We start from the raw sequence: 14,595 nt of genomic DNA, 5'->3' as shown, positions 1-14,595 counted from the left end.
CCATTTCTATGAAACATTTATTTCCTTTGAAACCTCCAGAAACATGCCAGAAAATCTCAAGACAGGGATAGAAAAAAAAGACAATAAAGAATAAAAAATCCAAATGAAACAAATCATATGAAAAAAACCCCTGTTGCTATCTGTAGCCATCAGATAGAACACCAGCTTCAAATTAAATAGATTTGTTTTGCAGAGATCTTTAAAAAATAACAGAAAACAAAACCAAAAATCATAATTTACACTTGTCAATGTACACGATTAGGTCCCCAAAATGATTAGAATGATCTGAAGATGAGGTGAACTTAAAAGGGGGGGAGGCTCTGGGCTAAGGTCTGAAGAAAGGGGGGTGGGGTGGTCTTGGAGAACCCGTCCAAAAAGGGGATCTGGGAAGAGGGGCGGAGACATCACAGTAGTTGGCCAGGGCTGAGGACCCAGCAGGCCCACCTGCAGCTGCACACCACAGCTCAGGTGAGGGTGAGGAGGTGGCAGATGTGCAGGCTTTGTCACAGGACTGCAGTGCTGCCAGGGGCCATAGGCTGACTGCAGGGGGACATGATCAGTGTCCTTTTCTCTGGCTCCCTGAATGCCTGTGTCCTGGGCAGTTCCTAGCACCCCCTTCCCTGAGGTTTCTGGCCCCAAAGAGAAGGCGGTGAGGTCTCTGGACAAGGAACGGGCCACCTGGTGCTGGCTCCCAGCCCGGAGCTGCCACTCTGAGGCCCGCGCCAACTCCCCGGGTCTGGTGCCTCCCGAAAAAGGGAAGACATAGGCCTGCCCACCCTGACTTTGTTCCTCTAAGCCCTCCTGCTGAGCACCAGCCCATGGGGGACATGCCTCGATCCTCAGCTTGAGGTTGGGGGAATCCACAGATTGTGGCCATACAGACTTGCTCTGGCGCAACTCTACATGAAAAAATAAATATATATATATTTTTTTGTTTGTTTTTAAAGGAAAAAGAGAAATTGTTTCCTGGGTGAACAGCATAGTACCACACCAGCTCGCTGCCTGGCAAGCTGCCCCTTATTGCCTTTAGAGAATCAGCGTCTCATGGGGGTTCGCACAGCAAAGGCTCCCCGGGGAGCACAGTGAGGGTGGCCCAGTCTCCGCTGCTGTGGGGGCTGCAAGATGGGCCATGGGATTGCAAAGAGAAAACAAAAGCAAAGAGATGAAGACTGTTTCTCCCCAGCTGTGACCTGGGGGCTCCTTGGAGCCGCTTCTGGTGCCTGGAAGAGGCCGTGGCTGCGTGATCAGGGTTGGCGGGCTGTGGCGGCTCTCCCGCTGGGCCTGGCAGGGCAGGAGCTCGAACTGAAGGTGGAGGGGTTCAGGCACTATGGCCTCTGGTGGCCGAGGGGCTGATAGAAAAAGACTGTAGAAATGGTGTGCAAATAGTTTCCCCCTCAAAGCAGTTGACTCTGGATGTTGGAGTTTCCCCTCTCCATCCTGGGACCCCCAAGAAATAATTGAAGCTCTAAGAAAGTGCTCCTGGCTGTTTTTGGAAACAAGGGGTTGGGAGGGGATGATGTCCGTGCTTCTTGGCGCCAGCGCAGGAAGGAGAGCCCTGGCCTGTTTCCACGTGGGCCCTGACCTCTCCCAGGAGGGGGAAGAACGGGCTGTTTCCACGCTGTGACTTCTCATGCAGGGGGGCAGGGCCCCACAAGCCCCAACTCTTGTATGTGGTGAAGAGACATGGTTTGTGAACTCCTGGAGCTGTGGGGTTTGGAGACTCACTACTGCCCTCCCTCTTTCCTTCCTACAGTTTCTGATGGCTTGGTCCTAGGAAGAGGCTTAGATGGGGCCCGGCAGACTGGGCCCCTGGGGGTGGAGAGGGCAGGGCCCAGCCCCAGAGACCAGAGGTGAGCAGTTTGGAGGGAGGCCTGAGGCCCTGTGGCCCACTGGGGCCTGGGGACACGAGCAGAACCCAGCGTACAGCCCCAGAGGCCTCCCTCAGGTCTCCACGTCCAAGGGGAGTGTGGTGGGGCCCTGGCTGGACTATCTTGATCATACTGCCACCAGGAGCTGAGCTAAGGGAGCCAGGAGAGCAGGAGCCCTGCCCAGGCGGAGGGGTGGGGCGGCGGCCTCTCCACATCACAGTTCTTTCTCCCTGCAGAAGATCTCAGCAAACTTGCGCAGCTGCTCGCTGGCGGCCTGTGACTCCTCCTGCAACCGCTGGTTGTTCTGTCGCAGGCTGGCCACCTCCGACTGCAGCACTGCCTTGTCCTGCTTCTCCTGCAGGGTGGGGTCCGGGCATCAGCGGGGCACTCGGCCAAGGGCTCCCTGGGGCCATGAGCCCTGGCTCAGCTGTGCTTTAGAGCTGGACTGCCAGGTGCAAACCCAGCTCTGCCTGTTCACAGCCGAGTAGCCCCGGGCAAGTCACTTCAACTCTCTGGGACCCAGTTGCCTCAACTCTAAAAAGGGGAGGCTGAGAGGCTTCCCTGAGGTCCTATGTGTTGAGCTTTTACAACACAGTGTGACTGGAATTATTATCACCTCATTTCACCCTCAGGCAGCCCAGGACTTTGGGAAACCCAGACCCCACTGCGGAGAGCTGGATGTGGATGTGGGGCTGCCAGCAGAAACCCTTCCAGGATAATGCCACAGCCAGAGGTGCTGACTCGTCTAAGGTCACATGAGGCGCTGGGGTGGAATCTGAACCTGGGTCTCTGGGATTCCTGTGCTTGAGCCTCACATTATATGCTGCCTTTTACCCCAAAGTATATAAGCGACAAGTGAAGTCCCCTCCACCCTTATTTCTCCTTCCTTTTACACCCTGGAAATAAATAAAACAGACAATTCAGACTGTTGACTTCTAGGTGGGCCTCTGAGCCATGGACGTGAAACATTTTTTTTTTTTTAGTATGATGATCTTCTAGAAAACAGTTCTGCAGCTTGCTTAGTTTGTTATTTAAGTTATAGGACTTCTTTTGTATATTAGTAAATACATAAATTTTTGTAACTATTTTAGCCGGCTGCCGGGGTGACCTGTCCCGGCCATCAGCACCGCCCCCGCAGGGGCAGCTGCGCTGGCTCCCATTTTTAATTCTGCCAATAGTGAGTGCAGCATGAGCCTTTGCTCCCGGATCTTTGTGCCCATGCTTAAGATCCTGTTGGACAAGCTCCCACAAGTGGAACTGCTGGGTCAACATGGTACATGATCACTTTTTTTTTTAAATCTTCACTTGATATTTTTCCCATTGCTTTTCAGAGAGAGAGAGAAACATCGATGTGAGAGAGACACATTGATTGGTTGCCTCCCGCATGCGGGATCAAGTCCGTAACTGAGGCACATGCCCTTGGTGTGAAGCGAACCAGGGACTGCAGGCCAAAGCTCTGACCACTGAGCCAAACTTGCTAGGGGCACAATTACTTCTTTGATAAATATTGTCCAACTGGCACCCCCAAAAAGGTCAGACCAATTTATTCTTCCTCCAAGAATGTGTGAATTTCTCTGTGTGCTCACCAGCCTTCAGCAGTGTCACTTTTTACCCTTTACTCATGACTACGTTCAAGGCTGGGTGGCGTCCCCAGAATAGCAGGGATGGGGGGACAGGTGGCTCCGCCTTGCTGGCTCCCTGAGTGTCTGGGAAGTGTGTGTGTAGGGCTTACCTTTTGGAGGTCCGTGTGCAGCTGTTTCAGCATTACTTCCAGCTGGTACACCTTGCCTGTCAGATCCAGGGGCGGCTCCTCGCTGGAAAGACAGGGGACAGCGTCAGGCCACTTTCACTCCTCAGGTTCTGGGAGTCCTTTCCCTGCTGGTGTCCCAAGGGGGCCTGGAGGAGGTGGTCTGAGGGAAACCAGAAGGCAGCCCTCTTCCCGGCCTCGTTCCACCCAGCGAGGGCACGCGTGTGGATGTAGGTCAAAGGCTATGCGTGTGCCCGCCGTGAAGTGTGCCTTCCCCAGAGGATGGACCACGTGTGTGCTTAGGAGAAACTCCCCCCTGTGTGACCAGCTCCTGTGGCAAAAGGCAAAGAAGCTGCCTCGCAGACATCCACGGAGCACACTAGGCAGGTTAGTGGACAACCAACCATCGGGGCCTGCCCTTGTGGACAGGACTAATAATGGGATTGAGGAGGATGACAGCCCACCGTCACCGTCTCCACCCACAGCCACGTCATTACCTACTGTTCAGAGGGGAAATCTGGCTCAGGCAGGGAATCGCACCCAGGACCTCAGCCTGTGGCTCTTCCTCTGTGCAGATTCCCCCACCTTGGGCTTGCCTGGCCCCTGCAGGGGAGAGTGGGCAGCCCCTTCCTGCAGAAGGCTCCACTGGGCATGTGGGACACACATATCCAGTGGGTACTGGGGACAGGGGTGGGCTGCATCAGATGAAGGGGGGCCAGGGTCTCAGCCCAAGATGGGGAGAGGACTTGGCCTTCCCACCCTTCCCTCCCTCCGAGGGACCTGCAGCTGCAGGGGGCGGTGGGACGCAGTCACCAGTTCAGGGGCGGAGGGAATTTGGAGAGCACTCAGAGGCCACAGGTCCCACCATTTCCACACCCACTCTGTTCCTACCCTCTCCGTGGTGGCACCACCTGTAACTGCCTAGTTCCCGTAATTACAGTGGGGCATTTGCGTGAAGGTTGAATCCTGAAGCCACTGTGTGACGCCAACAACAAGAGTCAAAATTACCCTGAAAAATCGCTTGTACTGCCAAGGTCCAGTGCATGACTGTGGTATACAGAGCCCTGCAGGGGATGCTTGTGTGCACGTGTGCAATGCACTATTTACACCTACGGACCCGCAAACATGCCACTTCTATTACTTCTTCTCTTTAATTTTATTTTCTGCTAAGACAATGCAGTCAAAGATGTTACACTAGATGTGACATGACAAATGTGACAGGCCTGTGTCCCTGTCCTCCTCCCTTCCCCAGGAAGCCTCATGAGGGCAGGGTTCCTGTCTGATCACCCCTGAGGCCCCAGACAGCCCAGTGGGGATCTGCTGGGAAGAGGTAAAAGGTGACTGTCAGGGGGAAGAGTCAAATAATTTAGGAATACGCAGAGGAGGAGACCCAGGAGCGGACAGAGGGGACAATGGGGGATACTACTGAGCATTTTTTAAAGTTGGAAGAGCAACAGTGGTGAGAACACTGATTACAGTGTTGTGTCCACAAACTGTGAGTACAGGATAGACTCTGATTTGCTCACTGCTGGGCCCAGCGTGTGGGTCACTACACATCTGTTAGATGAGGGGGCAGATGTTCCCAGCTGCTGTAGATGGGGTGGTGGGGTGACCTGCAGTGGTTGTCACTAGCCTGGGTGTCCCCAGGGAAACCTCACCTCATGGTTGGGGTGGTCCTGGGGGTCGGGGGCCCCCTCTCCAGGCTCAGGTGGCTGTGGACAGGGCTGTGTGCAGGTGGCATGTCTGGGCTCAGAGCTGGGTCGTTGAGAGAGAAGAGCGACACGGCTCTTTGCACTGGCGGAGAGAGGGGGAGAAGGGTCAGCAGGGCTCCCAGCCCCTCCTCAATGAACGCCCCTCCCTGGGCCCCTCTTGCCCACCTCCGCCACATTCCCAGTCACAGCTTTGTTAGATCACAGGCACTGTGGAAGAATTCCTGCCAAAAAATCCAACTAGACAAGGGCACAACAAAACCCCATTGTGATTCTGGGCAAGCCCCTCCACCAAAGGACTAGTTTAGACAATATTCACAGGAGAGACAGGTTAGATTAGTGTGAGGAAGTGACGAGCCTGATTCAGAATCCGGCATATCCTCAGCATACATGACCTGCTTTTGTCAACAAATAAGTGGCAGAAAAAAATGTCCTCCTTTTAAGGACATGTCCCAAAGCCTCACACTTCTCTTGCACTTACTTCCACAGACCAGAGTGTCACACATGGTCATGCCTCGCTGTAGGGCAGGATGGGAAATGAGGCCATGTGTGTAGCTGCACTTTGGGATTTGTTATTCAAGAGAAAGGGAAAACTGATCATGAGGGACAGTTGGCAGTCTCTGACATTTCCTTCCCGTGTGACCTTGGGCAAGCAGCTTTACCTTTCTAAGCCTCCGTTTCCTCACCTGTAAAGTGGTTTTCGTGGTGACCTGACACCAACATATTCTTCTGGCTCATCCTGGCCAGAACCCTCGTGGGCACACTGTGGGGCAGGAGCCTGTGCCCTAATGCGCTTGTGAAAGTGCCACACCAGCCCCGGGCGGCCCACCCGGGAGTTTTCACCTGTGCAAAACCTGGCATGTTTAAATTGCTATTCATTTGGATTTTCTGCCACTTGCAGCCAAAGCACATCTAAACACAATTTGGGTTGCTACAGCTTGATCCTGTAGTAACAGCAGGAGGTACGTCTGCTGAGGGCTTGTTCTATGCCTGACATGTTTTACACAAGTTTCATATAATCCTCGCTGCAGCCCCAGGCCGTGGGTGCATTCATGTCCCTGATCTGCACACAAGGTAACAGGATCAGAGAGATGAAGACACTTGGCCAGGACTGTACAGCGAGCAAGTGATGGGAAGGATATGAACCCTGTTGCCCGATTCTGGAAACTGAGTGTGTCCCCCTTCAAAGCCCCAAGGCCCTCCACTGATCTTTTTAGAGCACAGAAGAGGGCAGGATCTGGCCGGGTTGGGGGGAGGGTGCCTACCTTCGTAAGCCTTGGCTGCATTTACCAGGCTGGACCACTCGAGGCCAGCAGCTGTGTCGGGCAGCGGCATCATCCCGGGGTCGAGGCGTCGAAGTGGCCGGTCCCGCCCATCGGCCAGTGAGAGCTCAGAGGTTGAGATGGTGGCTGGGTAGGGAGAGCAGAGAGAGGAAGGTGGGTGAGAATGACAATGTGGGACAAACAAAGGAATTAATATATTGTTTTATAATTTATATATAATTATGCAAACATTATGTAATTGTTGTAACATCATATATAATTAAATAAATGCTATATTTATTAGATGATAAATACCCGGGAAAACATCTAGCAGGGAAGGAGAGCTGGGAGTGCCGGATAATTACATGGGCACAATTTTAAACAGGGTGCTAGGGGAGGTCTCGCTGAGAAGATGGTGTTCACACAAAGCTCTGAAGGAGAGGAGGGACTGAGCCAGTGGTTACTTGGGGGAAGAGCATTCAGGTAGATGGAACAGCCAGTGCAAAATCCCCAAGGCAGGAATGTGCCTGTGGGTTTAAGGAACACTGAGGCGGCCATGTGACTGGGACAGAGGGAGAGAGAGAGGGAGAGAGCAGTAGGAGGTGAAGTCAGAAAGGTGACAGGGCTGGACTGCGTAGGGACTTGTGGGACATGTTGAGGACTTTGTCTCTTACTGAATGAGACAGAGCCACAGGGGGGCTCTGAGCAGGGAGGGACGTGACTCAATGCAGTGTTCACAGGGTTCCCCTGGCTTTGTCTGGGGGACGAATGGTGGAGGGGATGTGGGGAGCAGGGAGGCAGTGAGGAGGCTACTGCGATGGTCCAGGAGGGAGATGAGGGTGGACAGGACTAGGTGGGCTGTGGAGGGATAAGTGGGCAGATCCTGGCTCTATTCTGTAGGTGGAGCCAGAAGTATTTCCTGAAAGTGGATGTGGGTGTAAGACAGACAAGGATCCAGGGTGACATCAAGATTCTGTAGCTGGCACTGAGAGGGAAAGGCCGGGGTGGGATCAGAAGTTTCAGGAGGCGTGGAGTGTGAGCTGCCATTAGACCCCTACAGGGGGCGTGGCTGGCTACAGGAGTCTGGAGTGGAGGAGAGGGTGCCAGGCTGCAGATATAACTGGGCTGTCAGTGTCTGGACAGTGTTTACCATGGCAGGGTCACTGTTGGGAGACCTGGTGGGTTTGGGTGCTAGAAGTGACAGACAGCACAGTGTCGCATCAGCAGCTGCATTTGCTACAGCCACTGAGCGAGTCCCCCGTGCCGGCCTAGGTCCTGGGCCTCAGCTCACTGATACCCATAAAGGGGGTGGGACAGAGGATGATAGCAAGGTACAGAGAGATCAGGAGGTGACTTAGGCAGGACCAGGCCTGGCTGAACCAGAGCTATTGTGTCCCGAGTACATCCTCTTGCTGGGCATCACGCTGGTACTATGGGGCTCATCTCACAGCCTCACTTCCAATTAGCCAGGAGGGAGGTGTCATTATGACCTCTGTGCTGTGCAGGGGGACACTCTTAGGGCCAGAAAATGCCTTGTCCATGGTTACATGCGCTGGTGGTCTGACACTGACCCTGCTCTAAGCCTAAGCGCCCGCGGGTGGAAGGCCCGGGAACGCTGCTTTAACCCTGCTCTCCAGTGCACAGGAACAACCTGACTCACAGCAGCTGCAATGCTTGCTCCAGACAAAATACTAACGACAGAAACAACAAGTAGCTACCGTCTTTTCAGTATTTTCTACATGCTAGGCATCATGGTAGAACTTTACCTTGTTTGATTCTCAGATTAACACAGTGAGGTGGGCATTATTTTTGCCCATATTTTACTATCACAGAAACTGAGGCACAGAGATTACTTCTGTGAATGGGGGACCTGGGCCAGGCATTCAGACCATCCAGCTCTGGGCTGAGCAGAGCTAGTAAGCATCTGCCCAGTGGACAGATGCTCAGGGGAATGACAAAGGCTGGGAAGGAAGCTGAGCCCTGGACCACCGTGCTCTGTGGCTCCAGCCTGCCAGCATTTGCTGCTGAGCTGTGGGGCTGCTGACACCACCCAGCGAGAAATCAGTGGGCGCTGCTGTGAGAAGCTCCTTGGCATGGAGGGTCCTTGACTAGTGAAGCCGGGCCAGGCCGACCTCATCTCTTCAGCCCCGACGTGGCTTAGAAAGGGATCTTGAGCAGGTGGAGAGGCCTGGGGGCCATGGCCAGGCTGAGGCCAGATGGCACTCTCCCTGCCTCAGGGGACAGGGTGTCATATGGGCAAAGAGAGGTGTATCTGTGTGCTCTGTGAGAGAGTCCTGGTCTGGGGTCTCCACAGTGACCTAGGCCCTGCTCTTAGGAAGCTCCCAGTCCAGTGAGGGAAACAGACCCATTCCCATACAGGGACAACCCAGAGTGAATGCGGCTGTGATGGGGAAACATAAGGCAGAGGGGGCAGGGAGCACTTGCAGTCAACACACGGGCGTTCGGCCAAGGAGCAATGCATCCTTCCTACCTACTGAGTGGGGTGATCAAGAAGGACCATAAAGAGCTCATGTTGGGTTGTGCTGCCCAGTGAGCCTGACCCTACCTTCTGCAACCTCCTTCAGTTTTAAAGCCTTTGGGGTGTGGAAAAGGGATTTGAGGGTAGACCAAAAGCTTTTAATGGGGGCCACTTGCACAGTGCCCCCTCCATGGGGGACGCTCAGTAAGTATTTGCTGGATGAATACAGATGAGTGAGTCACACGCTGCACGCCCCCCTCCCTGGCAGACCTGGGGAGTCAGGTAGGTAAAGCCATGTCGCTAGGTAATCTGCTTGAAGCTAGTACAGGGAATGGGGCTGGGGGTTGGCTGATACGGATCCCTGACCCTCAGGGCCCGAGCCAATTATGCCTGGAGAGACTGACCTCCCCTTTCTGGTGTCAGATGACCCCAATCTTTGGGTGCTCCAGAACCCTAGGTGACCCCTTGGAGGCCCCCTAGGCTTGGCCAATAATCCCTTGCTCCATGGGTGACACCCAGTGCCCACCCATCATGCTCCTTTCATGTGTACTCCGGTTCCCTCCCTCAGTTGACTCTGATGACCTCCCAGTGAGCCGCAGGTGCCCTCCAGGCGCCGTCCCCCTTGCTTTCCAACCCTGGGGTAACTCTCCTGCCAGCCCCAGGGTACCCAGGCTCACATTTCTTCTCTGGGAAGCCGTTGCCAGTGGCAGGGATGGTGCTGGGGCTGCTGCCGCCGGGCGGGTGAGGGTGCTGGTGCTGGTGCTGGCGGCGGGCGGGCAGCGTGCTGGAGGGGAAGGCGCAAGTGCTGAAGAGCACGTCGCTGGGCAGGCCCGTCTCCAGGCCGGCCGAGGTGGCAAAGCTGGGTTCGCGCCGCCCGCTGCATAGACTCTCGTCAGACAGCGTCCGCTGGAGACTCTTCTGTGGTGACTGCTGCAGAGACAGGGGAGGGACGTGGGGCACGGTCATGGCCTGGCCCACGGTCACTGTCCTCAGAAGCGCCTTCCTATCCCGGACATCTGTGGTTCCTACCCACCCAGCATCCATTTTTGCCCCCTTTCTGGTCAAGGTCCCCCAGTTAACCCTGGGGATTCCTCCTCCGCCACGTGTAGACCCCTTGGTTCTGGAGGGTCGACTCTACCCTCCAGCACCAGGTGAGGTTAGGGAGGGTGGTGTGGCTCCAGTTGGACCAGTGAGGGCTGGCCACTGATGGCGACCGCTGGGAACGGAGTGCTGTGGGAGAGCACCCTCTCAGTCCCCAGAAGAGAGTGCCTGCCCGAGGCAAGACCAGTGAGGGGGAGGCGGGGACCATGGGTGTAGAGAGACCGAGGACAACTGCTGTTTTGGCACCTAGGAACCCTGCCTCCATTTTTAGTCCCTGAGGTGGACAGGTGGGGGCTGCTTCCACCCTGGGCTCCACGAGGACGTGAGAGCCTGTAAGAGCATCTCTCCCGTCACACGAGGTCCTCTGCGTGCCCACCAAGCTGGTTTACACTGTGCTTCTGCCCCTGACTGATGATGCGATGTCCTGAGTCCTGGCCACGAAGCCACATACACCCAAGTAGGACTGGTAGGGATCAAAGGCCGAGGACCCGCAGGAAGAGGCTGGAGTACCCTCGGGGAGGCAGGCCCTCCCCCCCGTGCCCTCCCACGCAGCCCACTTCGTACTCCCGCGTCTCTCTCCTGGTCTGGCGCCAAGTTGTCCATGATGATGAGCTTCTTCAGGTCGTCCTCAATGGTGGACTTGTAGTTCTTCCGTGGGGAGCGGAGGTCGCGGAGGGACGCCCTCAGCCGTGGCTGCCCAAACACATTTTTCGTATTGGTGTCCACCTGCCTGGAACAAGAGGGTCAGGGTTAGAGAGGCCTTGGGGAGGCTGGAGCTGCTTCTCAAAGCTGCCCTGGCCCAAGAAGGCCTGATGTCACTGGGTGAGTGACCACAGCCTTCTCTGCCTCACCTGGGGTGAGTGTGACAGAAGAGGGGCCTTGTTTGCTCTCCACTCACTCACCCCACAAATACTTCCCAGACCTACTCTGCACCATGTCTGCTCCAGGGGCAGGTGCAGCAGTGAACTTGGAGCCGAGCTGCAGTCAGGAGCCTGACGACCAAATGAAGAGAAAGAGACCCCAGAATGTGAGGCATAAAGAAGCGGTATGTACAGTATGAATTCACTTTTAGAAAACAAAACTCACACACAGCTTAGCTCGATATACTGAAGTTCACCAAACTCTCAGTTCCCAAACTGGATATGTAGGGGATTCTCTTTCTAAACACATCTCTCACCAGGCCCTGGCTGGGAAGCTCAGTGGGTTAGAGAGTTGTCCTGCTACGCCAAGGTTGTGGGTTTGATCTCCAGTCAGGGGACATACAAGAATCAACCAGTGAATGCGTAAGTAAGTGGAACAACAAATTGATGTTTCTCTCTTTCTCCCTTCTCCACCCCCCCAAATCAATAAATAAAAAAACCCAAACCCCCAAAGAACAAAAAAACATTCCTCACCACAGCCCACAAGGTCCCAAACAACCTGCCCTGGCCCTTCTCTGCCCTCATCTTCTGCACAGGCCTCCTACTGTTGCTTAAACACACCAGGCATGTCCCTGCCTCAGGGCCCTTGCACTGGCTTTTCCGTCTGCCTAGAGTGCCCTGCCCAGCACTCCCCATGAATGGCAGCTTCTTATCCACCCAGCTGAGCTCAAATGTCACCTCCTCCAAGAGGCCTCCCCTGACCACTCAACCTCCTGGTACCGCCTCCCAGCCCAGATGCCCTTGATCACGCAATCCTCTGCTACTTCCTTACTGAATTTACCTCGTGGGGATTTGCGTGTACTGTACATTTGCGGTCCCCCTCCTTCCACCTTATTTGCAGCCTGTGTCCAATGTCAGGGCCAGGACTGCCACACTGTAGGCAGTTAAGTGTAGTTGTTAATGGGTATCATATGAAACCTACTCTCATTCCAACCTTCCTTCCCTCCCTCCCTCTTTCCTCCCTCCTTCCAAGCAACCTCTTTACTAATCCTCCCTCCTCCCTGCCTTCCTTTTTTCCTTTTACAACAAGCTTAAATGACTTTTATAAAACAGAAAAAAAGATACTTGGAAAAGTTAAGCCAAAGGAACATGAGTGTTCCTTTCCCAGCGTTTAGCTTGCGCTCATTCGCTAAAATCTCCTTCCCAGCTCCGAGGATGGCTAGGACTGGGGGTGCAGTCCTAACTCCACAGTGGGAGAACCAGGCCAGAACTTTCTCCCGACCCTCAAACCTGCGTCTGTCTCGCCGACTGCAGGTTGGATGGCCTGATACTATAGTGAGCTGTTGTGACATGTCCAAAGGGAAAAAGTATGACAAAATTCAGTTTGGGGAGTCAAGCCGATCATTGTTACTCCTCTTTCTTCTGGAAGACCTTTTCCAATGGATTTTCTTAATGGCAAAGTCTAAGCAATAATTTACAATGGCATTAATTCCAGGTTATAAAACAACAAAACAAGCCAACCGGGGCTTATATAGCTCTGGCCTTTTTTTCTCTCTCTCAAGACCTCTGGTCTCCACAGTCATCAAAACTTAATGCCCCCTGAGGACACCATGAACTACTCTCTTGATGGTCAGAAAGAAGAGATCACTTTCTATATGCTAATTGGGAACTGTTGCCAAGCTATCAGAAGAGACAAGAACAAGTGGAAAAGGCAGAAGTGCAGGGACAGGAGGCGAGCACGGCGATCAATGATGGGGGCGAGAGGAGCACCCTCCATCACACCTGCTTGGTTCAGTTTGGCTCCTCTCTGGAAGGATGCGGAAGAAAGGAAACAATGGTTGCTTCTGGGGAGGGAGCTGGATGGAGAGGCTCAGTTTTCACTGCCAACTTTTTCTGTACTAGTTTGGTTTTTTTACCCTGTGCATATTTTACATTTCAAAACACAAATGAAGAAAACTATGCACAGCCTCTCCTCAAGGTTCTGACCACAGCACCGGACAGAATCTCTAATTTGCCCATGATACTTGAAGTTGGATTTTGCTATGTTGCAGAATTAAACCACTTACATTTAAAAAGACAACAGAAAAATTACAAAGAAGGCTCTGCAGTTAGGACCCCGACAACAGCAACTTCTTTTTCTTGTGCTTGGAGGGCCAGAAGTGGGAGGCAACCAAAGGCTCCAACTTGGCTGGGTCCCATCCCAGCTGACTTGGAGTTCTGGCCTCCAACTGGGGCGGCTCCCTTGGGGTGGGTTAATTAAGCTAATTAGCACCACTGTCAACGGCCTGAGCTGGGGATTCTGCCAACTCACTGCGAGGACACTCTTGGGTCTGTACCTCAGGCGGCCTGCGGAGTTTCCTGGAAGGGTGGCTAGGAGAGGCTGCAGAGAGGGGGAAGCCCTGCTAGGGGCGGGGACATAGCAGAGAGGCCTCCCCTGCTCCTTCCGCGGCTGTGCTGTGCTGGACTCAGGGGCCCTAAACCTGCAAAAGGATGGCACCCAGACTCCAGTGTCCGTCAGCTCAGCCACCAATGACCAGGAGCTTCCCTATGACTCATGGAATCCTCACTCACGCCACCTCTGGGATGTAGGTACTCAGAGTCTTTACCTTTTAAGTCTGGGGAAACTGAGGCACAGTGAATTAAGGACACCCAGATCTGCCTGATGCTCTGAGCCACCCTGAGATTCTCTCATGATGAAAGTAGAGTTCAATGTGCTCAAATCGTGACATTAGCAGCTCCTGTGACGTGGGCCTCACCTGAGGCCAGTGTGTCTCTTGTGTGGCTAAATTTATTCCTCGTGGCTACTGATGTCCTTATAAAAAGGGGAAACATGGACAGAGATGCACACAGGGAGAGCGCTGTGTGAAGATGAAGGCAGAGACTGAGGTGAGTAGGCAGAAGACAAGAAATCCGACTGCCGGCAAACCACCAGAAGCTGGGAGGCACGTGGAACAGAGTTGCTGCACAGCCCTCAGAGGAACCAGCCCTGCAGACACCTTGGTCTCGGACTTGTAATCTCCAGAACTGTGGGAAAATAAACTCCTATTGCTGAACGCCTCAGTACTTTGTCTTGGCAGCCCTAACACACCAACACATGGGGGTAGGAGTGAGCCAGCTGGGGTGAAGAGAAACAGCATGCAGGTGAAGGGTGGCCAGAGCAGCTGCCACTGTGCAGAAGGGTATCAGGGTTGGCACGGCCTGGCCCTCTGGCCACCCTGAAAAGTGAGGGCCTCATAGGATCTCATGGGGTTGAGGTGAGAATGAGATGCATGGCTCATACACTGACTGATGGAGCACCCACAGAGTGCCAGACAGGCTACAAGCGACCAAGACAGTAGCACCTGCTTTCCTGTGGGGTAACAGGCAATGGAACAGAGAAAAGTGATAGAATGACGGCAGGGGCTATAGAAGGCTGGAAAGGTGCATCTGAGGTGGGGGCATTAGACTGAGCCCCTCTGGAGCCAGCCAGATCTGGGGGAAGAGCAGTCCAGATATTGGAGAGCCTCTGCAAAGGCCCTGAGGTCAGCCTGTATTTGGAAGTTTGAGGGGCAGCAACACGCCAGCATGGC

General features: G+C 54.1%; 1 protein-coding gene across 1 annotated transcript in view; it reads right to left on the bottom strand.

Moving 5' to 3' along the window:
• SIPA1L3 (signal induced proliferation associated 1 like 3) overlaps positions 1 to 14,595 on the bottom strand; it is a 202,596-nt gene continuing 188,001 nt past the window's right edge. The window contains exons 22-27 of the mRNA XM_087826695.1: positions 10,731 to 10,896; positions 9,743 to 9,995; positions 6,590 to 6,733; positions 5,274 to 5,409; positions 3,601 to 3,682; positions 1 to 2,223 (exon numbers count right to left, since the gene is read on the bottom strand). Of these exons, the coding sequence (XP_087682821.1) occupies positions 2,083 to 2,223; positions 3,601 to 3,682; positions 5,274 to 5,409; positions 6,590 to 6,733; positions 9,743 to 9,995; positions 10,731 to 10,896 (922 nt within the window). The 3' untranslated portion in view covers positions 1 to 2,082. The remainder of the gene's footprint in view (positions 2,224 to 3,600; positions 3,683 to 5,273; positions 5,410 to 6,589; positions 6,734 to 9,742; positions 9,996 to 10,730; positions 10,897 to 14,595) is intronic.

This window comes from Miniopterus natalensis, chromosome 18 (assembly GCF_054644295.1).
Source record: "Miniopterus natalensis isolate mMinNat1 chromosome 18, mMinNat1.hap1, whole genome shotgun sequence".
In the NCBI taxonomy this organism is placed as follows: Eukaryota; Metazoa; Chordata; class Mammalia; order Chiroptera; family Miniopteridae; genus Miniopterus; species Miniopterus natalensis.
This window is presented reverse-complemented; position numbering and strand designations above follow the sequence as displayed.